This window comes from Rhinopithecus bieti, unplaced genomic scaffold (assembly GCF_001698545.2).
Source record: "Rhinopithecus bieti isolate Rb0 unplaced genomic scaffold, ASM169854v2 scaffold_34437, whole genome shotgun sequence".
NCBI classification, from domain to species: Eukaryota; Metazoa; Chordata; class Mammalia; order Primates; family Cercopithecidae; genus Rhinopithecus; species Rhinopithecus bieti.
This window is the reverse complement of record NW_016814490.1, coordinates 58,745-81,038: the sequence shown is the minus strand read 5'-3', so window position 1 is coordinate 81,038 and position 22,294 is coordinate 58,745. Positions and strand designations below refer to the sequence as shown.

Here is a 22,294-nt window from a genome sequence, read left to right as displayed (position 1 = left end):
TGTATGGGTTTCAAATACAGTTTTAAATAACTGATACAAACTAAAAGCAGGTTTCAGATTGGTTAAATCATTTAAATTCTTCCAGAATTACTCTCTTATAAAAAGGATGAAACTCACACTCACTATTGACAAGAGAAGCTATCTATAAATATCACCTAGTGAAAAATATTGTTCTACTCACAAAGGATCATTAATTACTGTCTTCAGTGCATTCACCAAGTCTGTACTTGACATTGTGTCGAAGTCCAATCTAACAGCTGCTCCTCTGGCCTTCATGTGAGCAATGTTATCAGGTTGATCGGCAAACAATGGAATGCCCACCATAGGGACCCCATGGTAGATTGCCTCGTAGATGCCATTGGCTCCACCATGAGTTATAAAAGCTCTGGTTTTTGGATGACCTACGATTGCACGAATTTTAGCAAAATTATTCATAGGAATAAAATGAGACACACAATGAAAGGCTCTGAAAGTGACAGTATTTTCTAGATAACACATTTAACTAATTAGCTATTACTTTTCAGACTTCAGAGGAAAAAACATGTACTTGTGCTGGGTATGCAAGTGAAGGCTGCATGGTGTGTGTGACTTCAGACTGCAAAACAATACAAGAGTTCCAGTTGGACTAATGAAAAAGTGCGATCTAGATTTTTTAAGTGTGCAATAAAGAAGACAGCAAAGAGATGGGCATGAAGTGAACTGCTATTTTAAGTGCAGTCACAGAGTGTGATAGGTGGGGTGTGCAAGGCAGCAGGCAGTGGGTTGGTGGTGGTGCGAGGATTGAGGAAGGACAGGTCACACTTCATCATGACCTGTCATCACTTTATGATTAAGATTAGCAATTTAATCCTTCAGAAAATACAGAGTCACTGGTGATAGAAGAGCTATTATTTTTGGTGGCACTTGAAATAACCCTGCAGGAGAGGAAACAACAGGTGTAAAGTTGTAGAAATAGGAGACAGAGAGATAGCTCATGAAGTTATTGAAAAATTCTGTGAGATGTAGTAACACCTGAAATAAAGATTCTTGCTGATTCTGACCATAAAGAATGTGAGTGTGTATCATAAAATGCCAATAATTGTAGCGTATTCTTTTTCCCCTAGGACTGATAAATAAATATAAAGAAGTTACATTTTGTTTTCCTAAACAAATATTCAAAAGCTTGTTTCATGATTAACTATTAACACTCTAATGTGCTGTTACTAATATATCCAATATTTATTCACCAGAGTCTTACCTAGAAGGTCATTCTGGGGTATCCACTTATAGAGCCGAGTATTGAGACCTAAGGTATCTGGTTTATTCCCATCAAATCTCCACAGAACCTGTTAGAGTGAAGAAAATATCTTATTCCATGAGTGGAATTCAAAATGATAGACTGTTCGAACTGTAAAAAGAGTAGGAATGAGATCAAGGGATGTTAGTAAATCAGAACTACTCAAAGACTGATGTAAATAGAATGCTCACACTTAATTTTCTCAACTTTTATAATTAGTTAGGCACATAAGGAAATCATGATTTTCCAAAATAGTACCTTAGAAAAAATCGGATTATCAATGAAAAGTTCAAGTATTTAAAAAATTGTTACACTTTTTAAAAGAAAACCTACGTGTGGCCAGTCATCATATGAAAAAAGAAAAAAAAGCTTAACATCACAGATCATTAGAGGAATGCGAACCAAACCTATGAAGAGACAGCATCTCACACCAGTCAGAATATTACGATGTGGGCGAGTTTGTATAGAAAAGGCTTGCTCATACTCTGTTGGTTGGAATGTAAGTTAGTTCAAACATTGTGGAAGACAGTGGCGATTCCTCAAAAACCTAGAGGCAAAAATACCATGAAACTCAGCAATCCCCTTACTGGGTATAGAACCAAAGGACTGTAAATTGTTCTTTTATAATGACCCATGCACAGGGATAGTAATTGCAGTACTATTCACAATAACAAGGACATGGAATCACCCTAAATGCCCATCAATTATGGGCTGAATAAAGAAAATATGGTACATATACACTACTGAATATTATGCAGCCATAAAAAAAAGAACAAAATTATGTATTTTGCAGGGATATAGATGGAGCTGGAGACCATTATCCTTAGCAAACTAACAAAGGGATGGAAATAAAAATATGGCATATCCTCACTTATAAGTGGAAGGTGAAAGATGACAACATGTGGACACATAGACAGGAACAACATACACTGCTGTGTATTGGAGGGTGGAGAGTGGGAGGAGAATGAGGATCAGGAAAAATAATTAAGTGATATTAACCTTAATATCTGGGTGATGAAATGATCAGTACAATAAACCCCCATGACACAAGTTTACCTATATAAAAAAACTGTACATGTACCCTTGAAATTAAAAGTTAAAATTAAATTAATTTTTTAAAATAAAATATTCTAAGAAATGATTAAAAATTTTACTATTCATTTTAATTCTAGTGTAAAAAACTAACAATTTCATAATGACCTGAGTGCTTCTTTTATGTATTTTATACTAGTTTTAATCTTCCAAATTTAATTTTAATGTATTCATTTCTTTTTGAGTAATTTGACAAGTAGTTCACATGTACCTACTTGTGTGTAGGTTAGAGCCCGTTGTCCTTTGATTGACAAAATAGCAAGAACATAAATAAGCTACTTATAAGAATGAGATTAATGCTGCAAAGGTAGTATGTATAACTTCATTGGAAGTATAAATTATCAAGCACTACTTCCAAAATAAATTTCAAGTGACCATTTTTGACGCAAATTCAGAGTATTATCAGTATTTCTAACTTTGGATACTTTTTGGCATAGAAATGAGGAACCTGTTGGTATCATGAATAAAAATACAGCTATGGAATAAACTCAAAATTGTGTTTTGCTCAATTTGGTCAACTGATTATTAACACCGAGACAACGTGCTACAAAGCTTTGACAACAGTGATCAATATGTTCTGCTATAGCCAAGACATTTTATGTTTAAGTTACTAATTTTGAAACTCCCAAGCAATCCTCATAAACTGAACAATAATTTACAGTGTTTAACTTTTATTTGCTACATCAGTGTTAAAGTAACTCAGATTTCAGCAAAAGGTTGGAAGAGGTCAATACAGAAAGCTTTATCAGGCAGGAAATTAGAAGGTAACTGACAAATACACAAAGGTCACTGGCTTATTCTATATAGAAGAAAATAAATTTCTACTATATTTTATAGAGTGGGCATCTGAACTTGTTTCTGTGCCTGGCTTCCTTCTGTTTGACTCCTTTCTATATTTTCTTCTGCTTCCTCCATTGAGAGGAGTTGTTAATCTGATAGTGCAGAGTCCTTGTCGGGCCACATTTTATACTGCGCAGAGTCCACCTTCAGGGCAGGATCCATCTCCACCCTTTCTCTTTCATCTTCCTGCTTCAGACATTGGCTGGGTGCAGTCCGGCAGGGCTGGCTGCTTTTTCTCTTTCTCTAAATCTATCTGGCTGTGTGGATACTTGGACAAGTTGTCTGTCAGCCTAGGCTGTTCTTTCTCTGAATAGTACCCTGAACATTACTCAGATACACTTCTTACAGTGATTCTCCTGCCCCAGCCTCCCAAGTAGCTGCGATCACAGGTGCATGCCAACATGCCTGGGTAATTTTTTGTATCTTTAGTAGAAATGGGGTTTCACCTCATTGGCCAAGCTGGTCTCGAACTCCTGACCTCGTGATCCGCCCGCCTTGGCCTCCCAAAGTGCTGGGATTACAGGCGTGAGCTACCGTGCCTGGCCTACAGTTTACACATTTAATCACAGGATTGGAATTCATTCTCCTTACTCCCCTACTCCCCACATGTGGCAGTTATTATTCCTAAATTAATAACATTCAATCATGTTATACTACCACAGGTCTTTAAATAGAGTATATACTGCATAATTACTAACAGAGCCAATCTTCTCCATTTGTTGTCAGGTATTTTACATAAGCATTTGACTTAAGTGCAAATGGAAATACTACATCCCATAATTGTAAACATTCACCAAGAGCTTCCAGAGTACAATAAGTAATAGAGGTGGTTCAAGAGTCAGTCAAGTGTTCTTCAGTCATTGGATACTGCTGAGATTAGGAAAACTGTTCTGAAGAAAATGATCATAAGTCTTACTTGTATTTCTACAAGGATGCAGTTCTGGATACACATTTTTTATGAAAACACCTGAAAATCATTCTAAAGACTACATTAAGCACCATTTTCACTTACCTGAAATATATTGAGTTAAATTCATCAGTATATATGAGTGTTAATATCAGAAATTGAAAATAATTGTGGGTCTCAAGTTGCCTTTGGTGGATACATATGGAGTAGTGACTTCCCACTGATGCTAATAGAAACCACTCATGCATACCAAAGGTAGAAACTCCCCCAGGGCCACATGCAACCTCTAAGTCTGAGGCACAACTATGACTTCTGTCGGTGGATGCTATACAAGCACATTTAAGGCTATATTCGGCTATAAAGAGCTCAGTCTGCTCTTTAATATTCTTTCCATGTAGATCACATACACAATTCAAAATTTTATGGGACAGGAGTTGAAAAGTCTCCAAACACTTTTAAAATACCTTTCTCCATACAATTTATTGTCCGCATATTTACATAGGGGAATGTTCATACTTAAAACCATTTTTTTAAAATGCAACTACAATTTTCAAACTTATCACAGTCTCTCCAGGATTATCCTTGTTCTAATTTTTCAACTTTTGGTCAACTTCACATTAGTCAGAAGTTTCTACAACTGGATTACTTACAAACTTTAGCAGCCTCTTTCAGTAGTTTTCCACACCAGTAAGACACTTCATCTTACCTTTTGTGGGATCTGGGCAAGGGCTGATGCAATTACATTGGCCCTTTCTGCTTTCATCTTAGTGACCATTGACCCCAGAGAAAACACCACAACACCATGTTCTCCAGAGCTCTGTACAAACTCTTCCATTTCCTGTGAAAAAAGAATTTGTTTCATCACAAAAGAATATCAGCATAGCGGGCACTACTGAAAGAATTGGTACAAGTTACTAAAGAGAGAAAATCAGGTATTTTGAGGAATTATTGGCGTAAATATTTTCCAACTGACTCAATCACTCAGATTTTTTGCAATTAGATATATAATGTGAGATAGGTGGACTCTGTTAAGGATATTTGTGTAAATATGTGTGTATGTGTATGTATTTGTGTGCATGTGTGTAAGGGAGAAAAGAAATGGAGCTATTACATTGTAGTCAGGGAGATAATGTTAAAAATATTATACACAGATTCTTCTCTTATAATACTAAAATTACTAATATAGGTTCTTGGAAAGTGGCACCACTCAGCTTTAATTGTATATTGTTGTTCTACTAAATCACTTGTGTTGATTTCAGGCAGGTTTTCTGTAGGATTCTTTTAGTTGGAAGCCATTAGTGTTTACCTCCCTCACTATGAGCTCTGAGGATAGGCTACTCACTGTTGGGATAATTTTATAACTACATTTATGTTTCTCTACAGTGCTTTATACTTCACTTAAAGTTTGTCAGAGTTTTCCGGTAGTTTTTGAAAAATTAAAAAAAATATATAAAAGCTGATGGTTAAGAACCACTGACATTCTGGAGTCGGGTATTGTAATTTGGAATTTCTGTGAATTAGTCCAGGAGTCTCATTTATAATACAGAATTGTACAGTATACAGTTACATAGTTGAATGATCATATTTTCAGGTTACTGTTTAGGTGGAACACTTATTGACCTGAGATCACACTGTTAAACTGATGTGCTATTTATAATTGCATGTGAGGAACTCTCATCATCACTTTGTTGTGTCTCAGAGGCAGCACTTGCACCCGAATAGAAGAGGCCACCAGGCCTTTCTGCAGGGGAGATCTTGTCTCTCTTTTGAGCAGCTCACTCACACCATGTAACACTCCTGGTGAAGATGTGCTTGGATGAAATTGATGAATTTCACCAATTCACCAATAATTGGTGAATTATTCTGACTTGCGTTCTCCAATGTATGCCAATATTTAAATTTAAATACTTTGAGATTTAATCATTGTGGTAAAACTTTTCCTAATGGTCCTTAACAAAACAAGGAAAAAAAGTCCAAATGTTAACTGTGCAGACCACATATTACAGAGCGTTTTTTAAAATATGATTTTTAATCTTAACATAAGAGTCATTGTACTGCTATTCCAGGTAATACTTGGGGCATCTAGGTATTGTGTGTGATTGCAGTTGTCTGTAGCCATATTTACTGTAACTGGTGTTCAGTGTTTAACCTCATTAGCTTGATGCCGAGAGCCCTGTTTATCCATGCAGTGTTGAAGGAATCTAATCTCTGTCTACAGATTCATCACTGATATGGACTGGTTGTTTCTTCTTCTGTGATAACATAATAAAAATAATACAAAATTAATGTAAGAAATTTTATAAAAGCACGAAAAAATTTTTTAAATAAAATTTTCTAAAATTTTATGTTGTGATATTATTTATGCAAAGTGTATTTTTTCATCATGGCTTTTGACCTATTTATATAGCTCAATGTACAGATGTGACACTTATTTAGAAAATGCTACTCTTATTGTGTATACATTTTCCTCCTGCAAAAACTTGTCATCTTGTTACATTTATCATTTTCGAACTCCCTTTATTTGTGTTACCGTTGACAGTGTAATTGAATATTTCACTGATAAAATTATTGTAATGCTATTGTATGCACACAGTATAAGTTTTTAATCATTCCTTCATTTAAGATGTTGGGCTACTTCCAATGTTAATTTTATGCATATTTTCCATAATGTTGAATAGGTACACCTTGATTAATTTTTTCTCTGTATGATTTCACATGAATATATTATAAAACTCATAGCAAATTTCATTTTTTAAAACACCTAATACATTTTGTCAAGTGTCTTATTCTCTTATATAGAAATTATCTGAGAATCTAATATTTAATTGAAATGAAAGCAACCTGGGTTAGCAATTATTTTACAAAATAAACAAAGAACTGGTTTCACAACCACTGACTTGCATTCAAATCTTTCTGCAAGTTAGTAACAACAGCTAATAGTAGTAATTATCACTATTGCACTACTAGTCATCCTTTTTCTTGTCCTTCTACAAGCCCTACTCTCTTCCCCTTCTTACTGACACCATCAGTTTCCCTTAGTGTGAGTGGGGAAATCTTTCAAGAGTAGGGCAGGGTGGCATAGATTTTTCATTAGTCTTACCTCAGCTTTTGCCTCTTGAGAAAGTCATCATATGAAGCCCATGCAATTTGCTTTCAACATAGATATTGGGTTTTAACAATGGAATAAAATCTCAGTTTTATGTAGACAAAAATGGTCTTTTAAGAGATTACTTAATAATGTAATAAAGAATGCTTGCTTTGTACACATGTCTTGAAAGTGTGATATTAATTTAAAATATATGAGTTTATTGTGTTCTTTCACAAACAATATAATCTTACATGCTGACAGAATTTTTTTGGTACTGAAACTAAGAGTACTATTCAGATACAGGTGTTATAAATTATTTGTTCTATATTATACATGCATTGTTCATTATCTCTGTGCTTCTCTGTCAGGCAGCTATGATGTTGAGACAAGTTGCCACAGGAAGCTTTAATGAGTTGCTTGTCATATGGCAAAAATCATCTGCTTTCATAGGGTATGTTCATGCTATAGTATGTAAACCTTTGGGGTCTCAACGAAGAATGATTTAAATGCTTTAGTAAGATCAAATGAACACTGAGTTTCTCTGCAAATGTTAAAGGAACACATTTATATTGTTGAGAAAGTGTTTTAAGCTACAATACTGGTGAAGATCCTTATTACCTGTGGTAGAATTTTAGAATTTCAACTAGCTCATCTTAGTGTCAAAACTGATATGTCTATTTTTAATCAAGTCCACAAGGTATCTATCAACTATGACTTTACAAGATAATATAATTTTGATGTACTGAACAATCTGGTTCTATTAAATGAAGAACGATATCTCAAGTGACTTGCACATGTTAAGTAATTAGTAGTGTTAGTAATAATAACAAAATAATAATTGCAAAATTAATAATATTTCTGAGTAACTGATTATAGGCCAGAGATAAATTACTAATATAAAACCCTCCCTCACACAGGAAAATACACTAATATTTATACACCTCTCCCCCATCCTCCTCCTATCTCTTAACCTTAATATTATGCTATCTTGTAAATATAGTTTAACCAAACATTAGATTGTGAATCTAACTATAGAAGCCTACTACTTCTTATTTACTGAGAAAGTTCGCAGAAATTGCTAATTCATGCCCCCATGTCTAACAACATGGCTTGCTCAACTTTTAAAGGATGACAGTTATCCATTGGTCTTAGGAACCAAAAATATTGGTGCAACTCCAAATAAAAGTAATAACCATATATACCTCCATTACCATAATAACCTTGACCTCCTTAATTTCCCATCCTCATTACCTTTATCAACCCTAGCAAAAAAAAACTATACCCATGCTATATAAAAATAATTATTATATCCACCTTCATTATCAGCCTTCTCCCTACAAGAATATTTATATGCCTAGACCAAGAAACCATCATCTCAAATTGATGCTGAGAGCTGTCACTAAGTTTTAAACTAGACTACTTTTCCATAATGTTTACTCCAGTTGCACTATTTGTCACTTGATCCATCATAGAATTCTCACTATGATACATAAACTCAGACCCAAAAATTAACCAATTTTTTAAATACCTACTCATTTTTCTCACCACTATACTAATTCTAGTTACTGTCAACAATATCTTCCAACTCTTTATTGAATGAGAAGGTGTAGGAATTATATCCTTCCTTCCAATCAGCTGATGACATGCCCAAACAGACGCTAACACTGCAGCCATCCAAGCAATACTATATAACCACATCGGCAATATTGGCATCATCCTAACCCTAGCCTGATTCCTCTTACACTACAACTCATGAGACCCTCAGCAAATACTTATCCTAGACTCCAATTCAAATTTCCTCCCACTAATAGGCCTCCTCTTAGCAGCAACAGGAAAATCAGCCCAACTCGGTCTCCACCCCTGACTTCCCTCTGCTATAGAAGGTCCAACTCCAGTCTCAGCTCTCCTCCACTCCAGCACTATGGTTGTAGCCAGAATCTTCCCACTCATCCACTTTCACCTCTTTGTAGAAAGCAACACAACAATTCAAAGTCTCACACTATGCCTGGGAGCCATTACCACCCTATTCACAGCAATCTGTGCCCTAACACAAAACGATAACAAAAAAATTGCAGCCTTCTCCACTTCAAGTCAACTAGGCCTCATAATAGTTGTTATTGGCATTAATCAACCATATCTAGCATTCCTACATATCTGTACTCACGCTTTCTTCAAAGTCATACTATTTATAAGCTCCAGATCTATTATTCATAACCTCAACAATGAACAAGATATTCAAAAAATAGGAGGATTATTTAAAACAATACCCTTCACCTCAACCTCCTTAATCATTGGTAATCTAGCACTTACAGGCATGCCTTTTCTCACAGGCTTCTCCTCCAAAGATCTCATCATCGAAACTGCAAACACATAATATACCAACGCCTGAGCCCTATCTATTACTCTCATTGCCACCTCCCTAACAAGCACCTACAGCACCTGAATCATCCTTCTCATCCTAACAGGACAACCCCACTTCCCAACCCTAATCAACATTAACGAAGGCATTCCTACCCTATTAAACCCAATTAAACACCTCACAATCAGCAGCGTAATCGCAGGGTTCCTTATTACTAACAGTATCTCTCCCACTTCACTCCCTCATACAACAATTCCACTCTACTTAAAACTCTCAGCCCTAAACGTAACTGCCCTAGGATTCCTAGTAACCTTAGACCTTAGCCTCATAACCAACAAACTTATAATAAAAACTCCACTATACATGTTCAATTTCTCCAACATACTAGGATTTTATCTTACTACAATCCAACGCATAACCCCCCACCAAAACCTGCTTATAAGCCAAAACCTAGCTTCTATCTTACTAGACTTAATTTGACTAGAAAAATCTATACCCAAAACAATCTTACAAACCCAGGTTGCCGCCTCCACTTTCACCACCACTCAACAAGGTATAATTAAACACTATTTCCTCTCCTTCCTTATCCCACTTACCCTAGACTTACTCGTAATCACGTAGTCTGTTACCCCAAGCAATCTCAATCACAATATACATGCTAAAAATAATGTCCAACCAATAACCACCACCAACCAGCGGCCATAATCATATAAAGCACCCGTGCCAATAGAATCCTCTCGAATCAACCCTGACCATTCCCCCTCAAAAACCTCTCAAACCCCATGTTATTAAAATTAACCACTACCACCAATCCATCATACTCTGATGCCCATAAAACTAAACCCACTTCCATTACTAACCCCACCAAAGCACTCCCTAAAACTTCAGTCCCTGAGCCCCATGTCTCAGGGTACTCCTCAATAGCCATCACCGTAATGTAACCAAAAACAACCATTATAGCCCCCAAATAAATAAAAACGACCCACTAAACCTATATAAGTTCCCCGTAATTCAAAACAATAACACAACCAACCACACCACTAACAACGCCAATCCCCCATAAATAGGAGAAGGCTTAGAAGAAAAACCCACAAAACCCATAACTAATAGTGCACTTAATAAGAATAAAGCATATGTCATCATTCCCACATAGACTGTAACCATGAATAATGTTATGAAAAACCATCATTGTATTTCAACTACAAAAACACTAATGACTGCAACACGCAAATCCAACCCACTAATAAAAATAATCAACCACTCCCTCATTGATCGCCCCACTCAATCCAACATCTCCATGTGATGGAATTCTGATTCACTTCTCGGTACCTGCTTAACCCTCCAGATCATCACAGGCCTCTTCCTAGCAATACACTATTCGCCAGATATCTCCTCCGCCTTCTCCTCAATTGCCCATATCACCTGAGACCTGAATTGTGGCTGAACCATCCGCCATCTCCACGCCAACGGCGCCTCAATGTTCTTTATCTGTCTTTTTCTACACATTGGCAGAGGCCTATACTACGGTTCATTCCTCCTCTTAGAAATCTGAAATATTGGCATTACTCTGTTACTCACAACCATAGTAACAGCCTTCATAGGCTATGTACTCCCATGAGGCCAAATATCATTCTGAGGTGCCACAATAATCACAAATTTCCTGTCAGCCATTCCATATATTGGAACCAACCTTGTCCAGTGAGTCTGAGGTGGATATTCAATTGACAACCCCACCCTCACACAATTCTTCACCCTCCACTTCATCCCACCCTTCATTATCACAGTGCTAACAATCCTACATCTACTATTCCTCCATTAAATAGGGTCAAACAACCCCTCAGGAATCTCCTCCTACTCCGACAAAATTACCTTCCACCCCCATTATACAATCAAAGATATCCTAGGCTTGATACTCCTCTTTCTGACTCTAATAACCCTAGTGCTATTCTCAGCTGACTTCCTAAGTGACCCAGACAACTATACCCTGGTTAACCCCCAACATACTCCCCCTCATATTAAACCCAAATGATACTTCTTATTCACATACGCAATTCTACTATCCATCCCCAACAAACTAGGAGTATTAGCACTTCTACTACCAATCCTTATCTTAGCACTCATCCCCACACTTCATATATCTAAATAACAAAGCATAGTATTCTGCCCACTCATCCAATTCCTATACTGACTCCTAATTATAACCCTACTAACCCTTACATAGGTCGGAGGACAACCAGTAAACCATCCATTTACTATTATCAGACAAATAGCATCCATAACATACTTCACCACAATCCTAACCCTAATGCTACTTGCTTCCCTAGCCGAAAACAAACTACTCAAATGAATCTGCCCTTGTAGTATAAACTAATACACCAGTCTTGTAAACCGGTGATGGAGACCCTCTCCCCAAGACAACTCAGAGAGAAAGCACTTAACTTCACCATCAGCACCCAAAGCTAAAATTCGAATTTAAACTACTCTTTGTATTCTAATGGAGAATCAACTTTAAGTACTACTTAAGTATTGATCCGCCCCGTAATTCTGTGTACATCGTGCATTACTGCTGGCCAGCATGGATATTATATAATACTATAAATACTTACCTGTACATAACACATACTAATACATAAGTACATTAAATGCTCGAAAAACATGCTTACAAGCAAGTACCATACCCGCTTATCTAACTATAGAACATAACACCACCCTTCAAAGTCAACTCCTGTCCCCAGGGATATTGACCAGTACTTTATATCCTTAATAGTACATAGTACATTTGATCGTTCATTGAACATAGCACATTTAAGTCAAATAAATCCTTGTCACCACGAATACCCTCCTCAGTTAGTGGTCCCTTGTTCACCATCTTCTGTGAAATCAATATCTGGCACAAGAGTGCTACTCTCCTCGCTCTGGGCCCATAACACTTGAGGGTAGCTATAGTGAACTGTATCTGGCATCTGGTTCTTACCGCAGGGCCATGAAATCACCCACACGTTCCCCTTAAATAAGACATCTCGATGGATCACAGGTCTATCACCCTATTAACCAGTCACAGGAGCTCTCTATGCATTTGCTATTTTATCTTTCGGCTGTGCACACGACCCCATCACAGAAAGCTGGCCCCCCAACACTGTATGTCGCAGGATCTGTCTTTGATTCCTAGTACATAATATTGTTGATTGCACCTACATTCCATATTCCAGCCTCGCATAACTATCACAAGGTGTTAATTAATTCATGCTTGTAAGACATGACAATAACTAAACACACCAGCAACTGCCTTTCACACCAAATACTATGATAAAATTTCACAACCCCCCCTCCCTCATCTCCAACTTCACTTGCCAGGAAAATAGATACCTTCGCCAAACCCCAAAAACAAAAGCCTCAATCCAACTTAGCCAGAGCCTAAATTTTTATCTTTTGGCTGCACACAACTTTAACAGTTTCCCCTCAACTAACACAATTTTCTTTTCAGCTTTGCTCTGCTGCCTCCCAAATTTAATTTCTTTACCCTGATTTTACTCAACTTACATACCCATCCACTACTAAACCCACAACTCCCACTATCACAACCCCAAAGACAGTGCTTCATAACTATCTCTCTCTCTCTCTATATATATATATATATATCTAAAATCCAACTAATCCCCGTTTATGTAGCTTAACTTATCTAAAGTAAGACACTGAAAATGTCCAGATAGACTTACACCACCCCATAAACAACAGGCTTGGTCCTAGCCTTTCTATTAACTCTTAACAAGATTACACATGCAAGTATCCAAACCCCAGTGAAATAACCCTCTAAATGGCTACAATCAAAGGACTAAGTATCAAGTACGTACTAACACACTTCAAAACACTTAGCTCAGCCACACCCTGACAGAAAACAGCAGTGATAAACCTTTAGCAATAAATGAAAGTTTAACTAAGCTATGCTAGTATAGTAATCAGAGTTGGTTAATTTCATGCCAGCCACCCCAGCCACCGTGGACATACGATTAACACAAGCTAATAGAGACCGGGGTATAAAGAGTGTTTCAGATATGACCTCAATAAAGCTAAATTCCATCTAAATTGTAAAAAACCATAGCTGATATAAAATAAACTATGAAAGTGGCTTTAATACTTCTGAACACACAATAGCTAAGATCCAAACTGGGATTAGATACCCCACTATGCTTAGCCCTAAACCCTAATAGTTAAATTAACAAAACTACTCACCAGAATGCTACAAGCAACAGCTTAAAACTCAAAGGACTTGGCAGTGCTTCACATCCCTCTAGAGGAGCCTGTACTATAACTGATAAACCCCGATCTACCTCACCACCTTTTGCTCAGCCTATATACCGCTATCCTCAGCAAACCCTAGTAAAGGCCATAAAGTAAGCACAAGTATACTCATAAAAACATTAGGTCAAGGTGTAGCCTATTAGGTGGTAAGAAATGGGCTACATTTTCTACCCCAGAGAATTCCATGATAGCTCTTATGAAATCTAAGAGCCTAAGGAAGATTTCACAGTAATTTAAGAGCAGAGTGCTTAATTGAATAAGGGCATAAAGCAAGCACACACTGCCCATCACCCTCCTCAAGTATATTTAAAGACTACCTTAACTAATCATCCCTCATATTTATATAGAGGAGATAAGTCGTAACACGGTAAGTGTACAGGAAGGTGCACTTGGATACACGAAGGTATAGCTTAACACAAAGCACCTGGCTTACACCCAGAAGCTCTCAATATAATTTGATTACCTTGAACCAACTCTAGCCCCAAACCTAACCAATATTATTATCAAATAAACCTAACTAAATCATTTACCCAAATAAAAGTATAGGCGATAGAAATTTTACCCTGGCGCAATAGATACAGTACCGTAAGGGAAAGATGAAAAAACTGACCAAGCACAAAACAGCAAGGACATACCCCTGTACCTTCTGCATAATGAACTAACTAGAAATAACTTCAAAAAGAGAACTATAGCCAAAACCCCCACAAACCAGACAAGCTACCCAAAAACAGCTAAAAGAGCACACCCATCTATGTAGCAAAATAGTGGGAAGATTTATGGGCAGCGGTGACAAACCTAACGAGCCTGGTGATAGCTGGTTATCCAAGATAGAATTTTAGTTCAACCACAAATTTACCTACAGAATCACCTAATCCCCTTGTAAATTTAATTGTTAGTCTAAAGAGGGGACAGCTCTTTAGACACTAGGAAAAAACCTTACACAGAGAGTAAAAAACCCAGCTTCCACAGTTGGCCTAAAAGCAGCCACCAATTAAGAAAGCATTCAAGCTCAACATCCAAACACCTAAAAATCCCAGACATATCACTGAACTCCTTACAACCCATTGGATTAATCTATTATTTTGTAGAAACAATAATGTTAATATAAGTAACATGAACAATTTTCTCCACTGTATAAGCCTACATCAGATAGAAATACTTCACTGATAACAGTCTAATAATAACAAATAACTAATAAAATCATTACTACTCACACTGTTAACCCAACACAGGCATGTTCTTAAGGAAAGGTTAAGAAAGTAAAAGGAACTCGGCAAATCTAACCCCGCCTGTTTACCAAAAACATCACCTCTAGTATTACCAGTATTAGAGGCACCGCCTGCCCAGTGACACATGTTTAACCGCCGCGGTACCCTGACCGTGCAAAGGTAGCATAATCACTTGTTCCTTAAATAGGGATTTGTATGAATGGCACCATGAGGGTTTAACTGTCTCTTACTTTTAACCAGTGAAATTGACCTGCCTGTGAAGAGATGGGCATAAAACAATAAGATGAGAAGATCCTATGAAGCTTCAGTATACTAATGTAATAAAAACCATATAGACCTATGGACTTTAAACTACAGTACCTGCATTAAAATTTTTGATTGGGGTGACCTCGGCGCATAACCCAACCTCCGAACAACCTATGCCAAGTCTACACCAGCCAAAGCAAATCAACACACAATTGACCCAATAACTTGACCAACGGAACAAGTTACCCTAGGGATAACAGCACAATCCTATTCTAGAGTCCATATCGAGAACAGGGCTTACGACCTCAATGTTGGATCAGGACATCCTAATGGTGCAGCAGCTATCAAGCGTTCATTTGTTCAACCATTAAAGTCCCATATGATCTGAGTTCAGACTGGAGCAATCCAGGTCGGTTTCTATCTATTTTACATTTCTCCCAATATGAAAGGATAAGAGAAATAGGGCCTACTTCACAAAACACCCTCTCTCCATAGATGATATAATCTCAATCTAACAGAACATTACACACCCAACCCAAGAACAGGGTTTGTTAAGATGGTAGAGCCCAGTAATTGCATAAAACTTAAAACTTTACAATCAGTGGTTCAATTACTCTTCTAACACCATGCCTGTAATCGACCTTCTGCTTCTTGTTGCACCCATACTAGCCGCTATAGCATTCCTCACACTTATTGAATGAAAAATGTTAGGCTACATACAACTACGCAAAGGACTTAACACTGTGGGCCCCTATGGACTATTACAACCTTTCGCCAGTGCAATAAAACTCTTCACCAAAGAACCCTTAAAACCCTCAACATCCACCATTACCCTCTATATTACCGCCCCAAACTTAGCCCTTTCTATCGCCCTTCTCCTATGAACCTCCCTCCCCATACCCAACCCCCTAATTAATTCCAACCTTGGCCTTTTATTCATTCTAGCCACATCCAGCTTAGCTGTCTACTCAGCCCTATGGTCAGGATGAGCATCAGACTCAAACTACGCACTAATTGGTGCATTACGAGCCGTCGCCCAAACAATTTCGTATGAAGTTACCCTAGCCATTATCCTACTACCAGTCCTGCTAATAAGCGGCTCATTTAACCTACAAACACTCCTCACAACACAAGAACACCTCTGACTTCTCCTACCATCACGACCCTTAGCTATAATATGGTTCATCTCCACACTAGCAGAAACTAACCGAGCCCCTTTTGATCTCACAGAGGGTGAATCAGAACTAGTCTCAGGCTTCAACATTGAATGCGCCGCAGATCCATCCGCTCTATTCTTTACAGCTGAGTACATAAATATTATTATAATAAATGCTCTAACAACCATAATTTTTCTAGGTACATTATACACCATCTATTCTCCAGAATTATTCACAATACACTTTACCATCAAAACACTCCTCCTAACCTCACTATTTTTATGAATTGGAACAGCATACCCCCAATTCCGATACAATCAACTTATATGTCTACTATGAAAAAGTTCCTCCCACTCACACTGGCACTTCTCATGTGGTATATTTCAACACCCATTGCAATCTCCAGCATTCCCCCGCAATCCTAGAAATATGTCTGACAAAAGAATTACTTTGATAGAGTAAGTAATAGAGGTTTCAATACTCTTATTTCTAGAATCATAGGAATTGAACCTATCCTTGAGAATCCAAAATTCTCCGTGGTACCCATCACACCCTATCCTAAAGTAAGGTCAACTAAATAAGCTAGCGGGCCCATACCCTGAAAATGTTGGTTTCACCCTTCCCATACTAATCAACCCACTAGCTCAACTTATCATCTACTTCACCATCTTCACAGGCACCCTCATCACATCACTAAGCTCTCACTGATTTTTCACCTGAACAGGCCTAGAAATAAATATACTAGCCTTCATTCCAATTCTAATAAAAAAAAAAAAACAAAAAAACAAAAAAAAAAACAAGCCCCCGTTCCACAGAAGCCGCCACCAAATACTTCCTCACACAAACAACTGCATCCATAATTCTCATAATAGCCATCCTCTCCAACAACCTGTTTTCTGGGTATTGAACCATAAGAAACAACATCAACCAATACTCATCCTTAATAATAACAATAGCACTTACCATAAAGCTAGGAATAGCCCCCTTTCACTTCTGAATCCCAGAAGTCACCCAAGGAACCCTCCTAATCTCCAGTCTGCTCCTTCTTACATGGCATAAATTAGCTCCCATCTCAATTATATACCAAATCTCACCATCAATAAATATAAGCATCCTTCTTACCCTCTCAATTTTATCCATTATGTTGGGCAGTTGAGGAGGGCTCAACCAAACACAGCTATGTAAGATCTTGGCATACTTCTCAATCACCATATAGGCTGAATAATAACAACATTAACATATAACCCAAACATTACCAACTTCTACCTAACCATCTATATCATCCTAACAGCCACTGCATTTATAACACTCAACCTAAATTCAAATACCACAACCTTACTGCTATCCTGCTCCTGAAGTAAACTAACCTGACTAATACCCTTAATATCATCTACCTTATTATCCCTAGGAGGCCTACCTCCACTAACCAGCTTCCTACCTAAATGAATTATTATTCAAGAACTCACAAAAAATAACAACTTTATTATTCCTATTACCATAACCATTATAACCCTCCTCAACCTATACTTTTATGTACGCTTAATCTACTCTACTTCCGTGCCATTGTTTCCCACATCCAACAACATAAAAATAAAATGACAATTTGAAAGCCTACACGACTACTCTCCCGACTTATTACCCTCACCACCTTCCCCTTACCAATCTCCCCATTAACCCTATCTATCTCCTAGAAATTTAGGTTAAGCAAGACCAAGAGCCTTCAAAGCCCTTAGTAAGTAAACCATACTTAATTTCTGAAATACACAAGGACTGCAAAATTTCACTCTGCATCAACTGAACGCAAGTCAATCACTTTAATTAAGCTAAGCCCTTACTAGATTAATGGGACTTAAACACACAAAAATTTAGTTAACAGCTAAATACCCGAATCAACTGCCTTCAATCTACTTCTACCACAGGGAAGAAAAGGAGGGAGGGAGAAGCCCCGGCAGAATTGAAGCTGCTCCTTCGAATTTGCGATTCAATATGAAAATCACCTCGGGACTGGTAAAAAGAGGCCTAACCTCTGTCTTTAGATTTACAGTCTAATGCTTACTCAGCCATTTTACCCCCGCCACCTATGTTCGCCAACCGTTGACTATTTTCAACAAACCATAAAGACATCGGAACCTTATACCTACTATCAGCGCATGAGCCAGGGTCAGAAGTACAGCTTTAAACCTCCTTACCCGAGCTGAATTGGGTCAACCCGGCAAACTCCTAGGCAACGACCGTATCTATAATGTTGTTGTCACAGCCCACGCATTCGTCATAATCTTCTTCATAGTAATACCCATTATAATTGGGGGCTTTGGGAACTGACTAGTGCCCCTAATAATTGGCGTCCCCGACATAGCATTCCCCTGAATAAATAATACAAGGTTCTGACTCCATCCCCTCTCCTTCCTACTATTGCTCGCATCTGCCATAGTAGAGGCTGGTGCCGGAACCGGTTTTATATAACTTTTATTACTTGCACATATTCTATCTTTTGAAGTAGAATGGAAGTTATGTGGAGACAGAAACTGTGTCCATTTTTTTTTCTCTGAAAATTCTGCACTTACCTGTGTTTTGTGCTTATCCCTTTGCAAATATTATTTGAACGAATGATCAATACCTTCTTAGGTGTTGCATAATGAAGACTTTAATTTAACCAACTCTATTTTCAAAGTCTCGTTAGTATTCCCCTCTATTTGTAACACTCATAAAACTCACATATGTGTGATGGTATCACTATGTACATGAGTTTCTAATTGGTATCTGCTTTCAATCTCTTCCATCTTTCTTTCAGGGTAAGTCAAACACTCTGAGTGAAGACTTTTAGAGTCCATTTCTACTGAAACTTCAAAGCCCAACAAATAAAAGCAATGACAGTATGTTTACCTTAGGTAGGGGTTTGGCAGGTTTGCAGTGGAGTCCTCCACAAAGATCAAGCATTTGGTAATAGTGGATGTTGGAAAATTTGAAAAGTTCCAGGAGTTTCGAATAAGCCATATGTCAGCTTTCCCCATTGTCTCAGATAATGTATGGGTATTCCTGACAAGAATAACAAAAAAAGAAAAGGTGGATGACACAAGATAATTACATTAGGTAATTTTCCTGAAAGGATTAGAATATATAGGCAAAATATAGCAAAGTGTCTGTGCTTGAAATATATATATAATATATATATATATATATTATAATATATATAAGTATCATCTATAGACATAACTTTAATTTTATGTATTGATTATTTTTGCCCATGTATACTTATAAGAAAGCAAAGTAGTAGGAAAATTTGAGGTTAAGCCTACATTCTAATGTCCACATCACTATACTCACAATCATAAACAATTATTAAAATAAGTCATAGAGAATTAAACATCAATTTACTTCTTTTTAAAGCTTCAATAGGAGCCATATGGACATTTAAACCAACTCTTTGAGCTCCATAAGTCAAACTATTTTACTTCACCCATAAAATAATTTTTCTAAGAAATAGTCTAGTTTGCACAACTCATTTAAGCCAATCCTTTTATCTTTGGTTCTTCAAGTGAACTCCTGGACTATGTTGGAGATGTATGGCTGAAATCTTGTAACCTCTTTTAGATTCAAGCTAAGATCTTAAATATTATTTTAAGTAAAATATATTTGTAAATTAAGTAGAAATTTTTGAGAAATATTGAAAATAAAGATTTGTACTCAACCTTAATCTGTCCCCTTATTATTTTTTAATAAAGAAGACATAGTTTGAAAAAAAACTATGTAGCTATAATAATCTTCACATTTCAACAAGATGATTGGACTTTAAATGAATGGTTTTCAATTCTTTAATGAAAGAGTATAGAAACATTAGAAACTTCAAATTACCTTTATTGATTTTTGCATCTGAGATATGGACATTATCTCTCTCTACTGTGAAGGAAACCTTCTGGTAACATGGGAACATCTTTTAATTTCTAAATAAGAAAGCTAAGCTTTACAAGAAAAAATAATTTTGGCAGTTATATAGATAGTTGTAGAAAAATGTGTAACTGGCCGGGCGCGGTGGCTCAAGCCTGTAATCCCAGCACTTTGGGAGGCCGAGACGGGTGGATCACGAGGTCAGGAGATCGAGACCATCCTGGCTAACACGGTGAAACCCCGACTCTACTAAAAAATACAAAAAACTAGCCGGGCGAGGTGGCGGGCACCTGTAGTCCCAGCTACTCGGGAGGCTGAGGCAGGAGAATGGCGTAAACCCGGGAGGCGGAGCTTGTAGTGAGCTGAGATCCCGCCACTGCACTCCAGCCTGGGCGACAGAGCGAGACTCCGTCTCAAAACAACAACGACAACAACAACAACAACAACAACAACAACAAAAACAAACAAAAAAAAAAAAAGAAAAGAAAAATGTGTAACTACTCATTCTAAATCCATGCATTCAGTAAGATGTTATTTGATGGGTTTTACTGTTTTTAAGATATAAAGCAATGTATAGTAAAATAGATATGTAATTGCTTAAAGTCTTAGATGCACTAATATATAGGGTTATGATTTCCTGGGGTGTTCTGTGTGAGTGATGGCCCTAGGGTTTTAACTGACCCCATAATTTAAGCTTTTCTATAATATTTGTGAGATTGATAGATCATCTTGTATTTTCGTTTTATAAATTCACTTACCAAAACCCCACTACTCTGACTTTAAGGCTTTATATAAGCTCTGCTTCAAAGACACAGATAAGTAGATCTTCATGGTACAGATTGAAAAAAAAAAAGAACTTACCTAGAACTTCACTATAAAACTGATCCCACTTCTTCATGGCAAATATTTGGAAGCAAAAGTCAAAATAAAGCATATAGATCATATTTTTTACCCTCTCCATGAAAGTCATTTGATCACTTAATTCTGACATAACAACAGGTACGTAGGAAGGAGGGAAAAGAAGTCCTCCACACTGCTTTTCAAAACTGTAGCCAGGAGTGAAGCGGAGACTGTACACAAGGGGTGTGTTAAATAGCTCAGCCAGCAGCTCACTACAGGGAAAAATAGCATCTGCAAACACGACGTCAAATCTTGACTCTTGTAGTTTCTTCATTAATTTCTTATTTGAAACTACATCTTTACAGAAGTTTCTAATTATGTCACCAAACTTCCACATGATTTCTTGTATTTGTGAAAAATATAACCAAAATGTATCTTTTGGAAGTTCTGACCATCTCTTAATCTGTTGCATGACGATATTCTCATACTCAGTTTTAGTTAAAGATGTAGGAAAAACTTCAATTTTAAGAGCGGATGAGTTGTTGGGATCAAAAAGAATGTAAGCTGAAGGTGCCAGTACAGTCACCTCATGACCTCTCTGGACAAGCTCTTCCAGGATTGTCTTCATATTCATCCAATGGCTATATTCTGCTGCCCACACCAGCACCTTTCCACAACTCCCAGAGCTAAAGTAAAAGCTCAGTTGTATTAGCAGAATTACTGAAGTCCATTTCACAGACATCCTGGTGCAATGCAATGCTTGTTTTCCAGTTGCTGTTCTTTTCGGTCATTTCTCATGGTTATATCCAAAGATAAATTAGCCAAGAAGTTAAAATGTAACCCTTGTTCTTCAAAGTACTTACAATATCATTAAACCAACAGTCTGAGCATGTGGATGGCAGGAAGACAAATGAAGGTAAATGACCTGTTTACACAGATGTGATTAATTTCCCGTTTATGTTTCTGAGTGCTATCCTGCAGCTAATATCAAGGATCTTGTATGGACATGCCATCTATCTTATGCAATATATTTTAGAAGAGTGTCCAGAATAGTAGCAGTGAAAGGTCATGTTTCT

The 22,294-nt window shown here is 37.2% G+C and overlaps 1 protein-coding gene across 1 annotated transcript in view; it reads right to left on the bottom strand.

The window, feature by feature from the left end:
- The window catches only part of LOC108514800 (UDP-glucuronosyltransferase 2B18-like), a 25,053-nt gene extending 3,037 nt beyond the window's left edge, over positions 1-22,016 (bottom strand). The window contains 7 exon segments of the mRNA XM_017851284.1: positions 182-401; positions 1,238-1,325; positions 4,822-4,953; positions 19,377-19,427; positions 19,429-19,455; positions 19,457-19,529; positions 21,236-22,016. Of these exon segments, the coding sequence (XP_017706773.1) occupies positions 182-401; positions 1,238-1,325; positions 4,822-4,953; positions 19,377-19,427; positions 19,429-19,455; positions 19,457-19,529; positions 21,236-21,960 (1,316 nt within the window). The 5' untranslated portion in view covers positions 21,961-22,016.
- Positions 22,017-22,294: the final 278 nt, after the last annotated feature.